General features: G+C 35.0%; 1 protein-coding gene across 1 annotated transcript; it reads left to right on the forward strand.

Moving 5' to 3' along the window:
- Window positions 1-4,614: 4,614 nt before the first annotated feature.
- On the forward strand, window positions 4,615-5,846 carry LOC113777155 (zinc finger BED domain-containing protein RICESLEEPER 2-like). The gene is made up of 2 exons (XM_027322195.1): window positions 4,615-5,445; window positions 5,523-5,846. Exons 1-2 carry the CDS (start codon window positions 4,615-4,617, stop codon window positions 5,844-5,846), a joined length of 1,155 nt encoding a protein of 384 aa, XP_027177996.1.
- Window positions 5,847-8,059: the final 2,213 nt, after the last annotated feature.

Genomic DNA, 8,059 nt, shown 5'->3' on the forward strand with positions numbered 1-8,059 from the left:
ATTAGTATTTAGATAAGAGGTAATTTTGACCATATTCTATAGTATCACTATTCAAACAATTAGGTAGTAGCTTTTATAATATTCAATAGTACTATTTTTCACTTTTCATATACTTTTTTTTAATATTTCACAGTACTAATATTATAGATTAATGATCTTTTGAATGCTAAAACAAATATAACAATTTATTTGGCACTAATATACTCATAAAATTTTTTTCTTACAACTATTTCATGATTACTAATAAACTACTATATCCCTTCTTTCATAAAAGTCTTTAATCATCTATCGTGATTTGGTTTGTATTGACATAATCAATAACTTATAATATAAATTTTTAATAATATTGTATATTTTTAGTTTTTATTTTCATTAATGCAAAATAGAATTGCTAGTACCTTCTTATATATGATATAATACAGTATGAACCTTAGTGTACAAGACTTTCTTTGTAAGGATATTATGGCATTACAAAATATAATTATTATTTTGAACCAAAAAAATTAGTAGTTGTTTTATTAATTTGATATCTTCGAGGATAAGACATAGATCTATCATACAAAAATGATAATCATAACCTGTTATAGCAAGTTGCCAAGTACTTGGGAGGAAATTTACTACATGAAAAACTCTATCATGACTAAAAGACGTGGCATCAATATATTGGATTTGCCTTAAGGGAATGGTTCCCTTAAAATCACTAAAGGGACGGTTGAATTTCCTTTTACTTGGATATCCATTATTGCCTACCTAGATTTTTTTTAATAATCCAAAACCATTTAAGTGAGGTGAATATGGATGGTTAAATGGTTATGGATGACAATTGCCACCTCTACCACTAATAAATGAATTCTTTGTATATTTTTGTCTAGCTATTGAATCATTTACCAAGACATTTTTGTCTAACTATTAAAGAATATAAGAATATTAAGGAGAAGAAGTAGCCAAAACTAATGGAAATTTGTTTTAATTAGACTTAAAAGCATTTTAACCAAACAACTTTTTGATTGCAAACACGGATAAGAAATTCAAAATCTGATTGAAACATGCAATACCCTTGAATATCCCGAATCAAATCAAACGATAGCACGATTTGATGATCATTTAGCATTTATCTTCACTTGTAGGATTATCTTCACTTGTAGGATTTTTATGTGGCTGAAAGTATATGATGATCTTGATTTGGAAAGAAAGGACAAAAAAGAAGGAAAAACCAGTAAGGGAATGATCAATTCAGTTAATGAGAGGAAAAATGTAATTTGTGAAATTTTAGAAAATACTTAGATCATTTCGAATGGAGTTTGACTTTTAATTTGTCAGGGTATTTTGTTAGTATTTTTTAGTACATATGTTGGTTTTTTATTTTTTAAAATTCTAGGGGTAAGCTTGTTCCAAATGGCACTTGTGAGGCCTCGTGCATCCTCATGATTCATGGCTTCCTTCCTCTGCAATTTTTTTGAACTAAATTCGAACACTTTGCTTCTACTCTTCGGCCTATATATGCAAATTCAAACCAATTGCCCATTTCAACCATTTGAACTGATTGTTGTAATCATACATTTGCATGGCATACAACATGGTTTTGAATAAATGAATCAAATGGCAGAATTACAATCACCCGACCTGAGGTGTTTCCAACCATCCATTAATGTTCATTACTATGCCACTCCTCTTGACACACTGATTGCCGTAAACATATTCTAGCATAAGTGTAGATGAATCGGGTATAAGTCGAGAACAGCTAGGTGTAAAACATAGGCTATGGGGCTTGCAGAGTGTAGTTGCATACAAATTTAGGAACACAAAGTAAGTGGTAAGGACCCTAGTGTAAGTCTCGAGGATGGTAGGAATAGATTGTAGATTTTCAGGCTGAATCCTAATTTTGGAGTAATTGTACATACGATCAGTGTGAATTAAAGGAAATTTGGTATAACCAACTGGATCTACAATTTAGTTGGGGTAAAATTTCATTTGAGTGGTATGCAGCACAGGATTGAGTAAACTAATAAAATGGTAAGATTATGATCACTCAACCATCCGTTAACATTCACCGCCATACCACTTCTCTAGATGGAATGACTATCGCAAATATATTTTGACGTATGAGTAGATGAATTATATGAAAATTGAAGGCAACTAGGCACAAAACAAAAGCTCTTGGACTTGTGGAGTGTAACTTCATATAGATTCAGGAACACAAGGTAGGTGTTGAGTAGGGATGTAATCAAACCGCGTTGCTCGCGAGTTCAAAAGCTTGACTCGCACTCGGTCAAAGTCGAGTGCGAGTCGAGCTCAAGTAGCTCGTTAATATATGAAGCCGAGTTCGAGTATTAATTTGTCAAGCTCGATGGCTCGACGAGCCTTAACGAGCACAAATTAATTAATTAAAAAATATATATTTAGTTATTACAATTTTACTCTTTTAGGCTTGGAGTTGTCTAAATTACCAAAATATTGGCTATAACTTTAAAATATTTATAGGTCATATAATCATTTCACAAGGATAAAAACAACTTGAGAGGTAAAAAAACAAAATTCGCTTTTCCTAATTCCTCTTTCCTTCTTAATCGATCCTCTTCCAAGACTACTACTGAGTTACTCTCCTGACTCTTCCTCCTTGTCTGAACTTCCGAGAGTCCAGGCCTTCGACAAGATTGGAAGCTCGATTTTCGCTTGCTAGTTGCTACCACTCATCTGTACGATTGCATCTTACCACACGGTCTATACGACACGGCCATTGCTGTTGTTGTATTTGCTGAGAGGGTTGGCTTCATTTCTTTCCATCTGCCATGGCCTATCAACCATTGCTGCATTTTCTCTTTGCAGCTTTGGTCGTCCACTGAAAAAAGGTATTGAGCTAATTATTTGCTATCATTTGCATCCCTTCAAACATTTTCTAAATTTCTTCAAACCCTAAGTTCTAAAATTGGGGCTTTTATTTCATTATTTGTAAAGGTTGGGGGGTTGAATCGATTGATAGCTCAAGGGAAAGATGGAAAAAGAACATGGGCCAGATGACACTTCGAAAACTGGTTCGGCATCCATCGCAAGAGTAGGATTAGGACGTAAGTCATATTCGTCTATTCCTCTGTCGTCAACTGCATGCAGACTAGCTGTTCGATTATATGTTACTGTTAATTGTTACTTCTGATCTTTTTCATTTGTCTGCAACAGAATTTAGTAGAGTTCTTTATTTGTTTGTTTTTTTTTTTCCCTTTTCCTCATGAGATATGGTAGTATAAGTAGGAAAGTATTACCGAGAGAAGAAGTTTCCTTTTGCTTTTCGAATATTTTGCATGGACTGTTTAAGACCTTGGCATTTCATGGGACTGGTGTGAAGTCTTGGGAGACCAGAAATCGAGAAAAAGTTCAGCAATTGCTTAGTGAAATTACATATGGAAGTTTCTGTTTTTGTCCATTATTTGCAACTAATACGTTTACAAATTGCTATTGGGAGCCTATATGTTTACTTTTGTTGATTTTTGTTTGAAACCAAGGTGGACTTCTCTCTTCATTAAAAGGCTCCAGTCCCACTTCAAAAAAAGGACAATAATGAATCCTAGATTTTATACAAGTTCGATGGTAAAAATCTCATTATACAACTATTGTGCACTGCCAAAATAGACTTTAGTTATACAACTATTGTACAATTATTTTTCTGCTGCAACCCCCTATGCCATTACAGCCCTCGTTTACCGTGTTGTCACCCTTGCACCCTTACATGCTCCGTTGCTCACCAAGCAACTCTACTCGTCCATTCACTTTGGCAAAATTAATTGAAGCCATCTAGGCTTTACCTAGCTGGCTAAAACTTTCTCTAATTTGTTTGTCCTTTTTATTTTTGTGTTGGTAATAATAGACTTGTTTGAATCGTAGTTATCTAAAGAAAAGTTTTTACGTCTTTTTTGAATATTTTTTATTTCATATACATCAAATTATCATTATAATAATATACTTTTTTTATACAAAAACTTTAAAGAACAGCGATCCTAAACGGATAGCTTTCTATACTCCAATGAATTAATTATGAATCATGCATCTTTTAATTTCACAATAGCAATTTGTGATGCATCACTTTCACAATTCTTTTTCTATAATAGTCTTGTCTATCAGTCCACCTGAGATATCTTCATTGCCACGACTGCATACATCAACTGGTGATTCTACCACTCGATTGCAATTAGATGACCCTATTTTTGTGAGCAATGAGGAGATGAATCAGCTGATAAACCAAGATGCTCAGGCATCAGATCAAGGTGCTCATGTGAAATCATCCATTCCAGTTCAAGAAGCTATGGAAGTGACAAATAATCAACAAACACAAGCTGAAACTGTAGGGGGAGAAGAATTTTGAATTCCAAAAAGAAGCAAGACGTCCGAGGCTTGGGATGACTACAAGGAATTCGATGAAAATGGAATTTACTATGCAATAAGAAAATATCACGAGGCAAAAGTAAACAAACAACAAGTATGTAGAGGCATCGGAACTCATGTTTGGCTAGAAAAGCAAAGACGAGACAAGCTGCGCAACAAACAAAAATCAATTTCCAGTCATTTGATTTGACTTTTCCGAATGTTCCAGCCTTGCATTCGTGTAAATTTGACATGGAAAAAATGCGGGAGGTAGCTGCTCATTGGATTTTAATGCATGACCATCCATTTTCCATATTAGAAGAAGAAAGGTTCAATATGATGATGAAACGTGGGACTCCCAAATGGACAAAAATCTCACGAGTGACTGGAAAAAATGATTGCATAGCAGTTTATGAGGCGGAGAAGAAGAAAATTAGAAATCTTTTGAGACAAGTCAACAAATTAAGCCTCACAACTGATTTGTGGAAGGCAAAAAATCAGAAAATAGAGTACATGGTTATCACTGGCCACTGGATTGATGCAAACTGGAAGTTGCAAAAAGGGGTACTTAATTTCGTTCATATTCCACAACCAAGAAGAGGGGTTGAAATCTCTGCAGCAATTTTTAAATGTGTTAAGTGGGGTGTTGACAACAAGATATATTCAATTTCAGTTGATAATGCATCAAATAATGATGTAGCAGTGCAACTTTTGAAGAATGACTTGGCAAGATCGAGAAAGTTAATATGTGGAGGAAAATTGTTTCACGTACGTTGTTGTACTCATATCTTGAACCTCATGGTTCAAGATAGCCTCGGTGAGATTGAAGACATCATAGAAAATATTAGAGATAATGTGGAATTTGTGGGTAGGTCTGATGTTCGGACTCTTCTATTTGCTGAAATTGCACAGCAACTACAAATACCTGGAAAATCTCTAATCCATGATTGTAGGACTAGGTGGAACTCGACATATGATATGCTTAGTTGTGCTATCAAATTCATGGAAGTCTTTCCACGCTACCAAGATAGAGAGCCGCGCTATGATTGTTGTTCATCTGATGAGGAATGGGAGAAAGTTGAAAAGTCTATGGTATATTAGAGACTTTCTGGACTATCACTCATATAATCTCTGGCAGTGAATATCCGACAAGCAATTTATTTCTTCAGGAGATTGTTAAGGTGAAGAGACTTCTAGATTCAAAAGTGAATGATGGTGATGACTTCATACGAGCAATGGTGCGAAGAATGAAAAATAAATTTGACAAATATTGGGGTGAATGCAACCTATTGATGGCAATTGCTGCAATTTTGGATCCAAGGCAGAAAATGCGTGTTTTAGAGTTTGTCTTCTCAAAAATATATTCAGCTCTTGAATGTCAAGAAAATATCACCAAAGTCAAAAAAACTCTATTTGAAATGTATGAAGAATATGTCTCAGCAGTTGTTAGTTCAAGTGGATCTACAATTGAGTCCCAGCATGGAGCATCTTAAGGGAATCAAACTTTTGATTGGGATGATGACTTTGATGAATATTGCGAAAAAGTAGAGACTTTGGAGCCTCGCAAATCTGAATTGCAAGATTATGTTGATAAAGCTCGTCAAACAACTGCAGCCGGCTCAAAATCATTTGATTGCTTAGAGTGGTGAAAAGTCAATAGTATCTCGTACTCGATATTGTCTCAAATGGCCTGTGATATCTTGGCCATTCGTATAACTATAGTAGCATCCAAGGCAACCTTTAGTGCTGGCACTAGAGTCATTGATCCCTATCGAGCTGCGCTGGCTCCGGAAACAGTTCAAGTCCTTATGTGTGGTGGAAATTGGTGTAGATGTTTTCATGGAATCAAAAAGAAATCAAGAGTGAGTTTTATATGCTAAAATTTCACTATTCATTACATTGTTATTGATTTTCTATTTTTTTTAATCTTTAAAGTTATGTGTATTCTTTTTTTGGTATATACAGTAGCCAAAGAGTACCAAAATAATTGAGCTGCCACAAGTTTGATATCCAGCTTTGGGTGTAGCTAGGTGATTCCGGTCTATCATTTCTAAATTTCTACTTGTTTAGTCATTCAATTTTGTTTTAATGCGGGCCTTTAGTTGAAAAAAATATTTCAATGTCTTGGTGATAGGAGTTGACCATGGTTAGATGGCTGAAAGCTGGATTGGATGGCTGCTTTACGGGGACATTTCTTGCCGCTGCCTTTGTTTTTGCTCATTTGCTGCTTTATCTATGAAGTTGTTTTGGTGCTACAATATTATCTTGTGTAGACTTGCAAGTTTTAGGTTGCTATAGCAGTAAATTACTTTTGTTTTGGACAGTTTGTTGCCACTTACATTCTTGAAATTGTTTTGGTGCCGGCTTGCTACTAAGATATTGTCTTGTGTAAGACTTGCAAGTTGTAGGTTGTTGTGGTAGTAAATTACTCTTGTTTTGGGCTATTATTTTCATGCTAGCTATTTGGCTGTTAAATGTTAATGTAATCATCAGTGATCACTGATTAGACAGGCTCAATTTATGACTTCTACTTTCTAGTTTCTACAACTGTTTTTCTAATTTCTTTCTGGCATAATAGGATATGGACCTTTCTTGTGATGAATTGCAAGTGCTCCAACTTGTTTTAATTGCTAATAGCCTGTTCTAAATCAAGAAATTGGGCTTGCATCAATCTACTTTGCATGAAAAATTATATTCTGCAATTCTAGAAGTGGATAAGGATCTCGAGCTCAAGTCAAGTACTCGAGCTCGATCATACTCGCAAGAAAATCGCCGAGTCGATCTCAAGTTTTCAAGCAATTTTTTGAGTTCGAACTCGAACTCGATTTCTTCTACTCGTTCGAGCTCGAGCTATATCTCTACTGTCGAGTCGAGCTCGAGCATATCGATACTCACGCTCGACTCGACTTGATTACATCCCTAGTGTTGAGGACTCTGATGTTAGGCTAAGGATGGAAAGAATAGATCACAATTTTTTGGGGTCATGGGTTGATCCATGGTTGAAACCTGATTTCAAGATAATTGTACCATAATCGATTGAATCCAGGCACATTCGTATAACCAACTGATTAGTAGAATTCGATAGGAATGAACATTATTCGAAATATAGCTATTGTTGGAGGTGTCATGTCTGAGGTTGTTCCTACTTGAGAAAAAAATTGATAACCGGCTGTTACAATATTAAAATTTTGATAAGATTGTTCAAGAATGGATATTGAAGTTCAGCTTCCCGACTCTTGATCGCCAACCGAATTATCGAGTTGCATATTTTAATTAGATATTTTATATATTCCATTTCTACTAACACATTATATTACTTATTAACATATTAATCAATATTGGAACAAATTTAGGTTTTTACCTAAGTACGAACATGTGATCATATATTTGCGTAGGGTGGAACAGGGGATTGAATAAACTACTAAAATGGTACTATTATTACCTGACCTGGGTTTTTTTAACCATCCATTGACATTCACCTTTATGCCACTCTTTTAGATAGATTGATTGTTGTCAATGTATTTTTGTGTAAGGACAAATGAATCGGATATAAGTAGAGGACAATTAGACATAAAACTTAGGCTCTTAGACTTGTGTAGTGCAATTACATACAGATCCAGGAAGAGGAAATGGGTATCGAGAACCCTAGTGTGAGACACACACAAAAGGGAGGAAGTGGGCATTTCTAACTTAGTGTATAGGGACA

The sequence above is a fragment of the Coffea eugenioides genome, chromosome 7 (assembly GCF_003713205.1).
Source record: "Coffea eugenioides isolate CCC68of chromosome 7, Ceug_1.0, whole genome shotgun sequence".
NCBI classification, from domain to species: domain Eukaryota; kingdom Viridiplantae; phylum Streptophyta; class Magnoliopsida; order Gentianales; family Rubiaceae; genus Coffea; species Coffea eugenioides.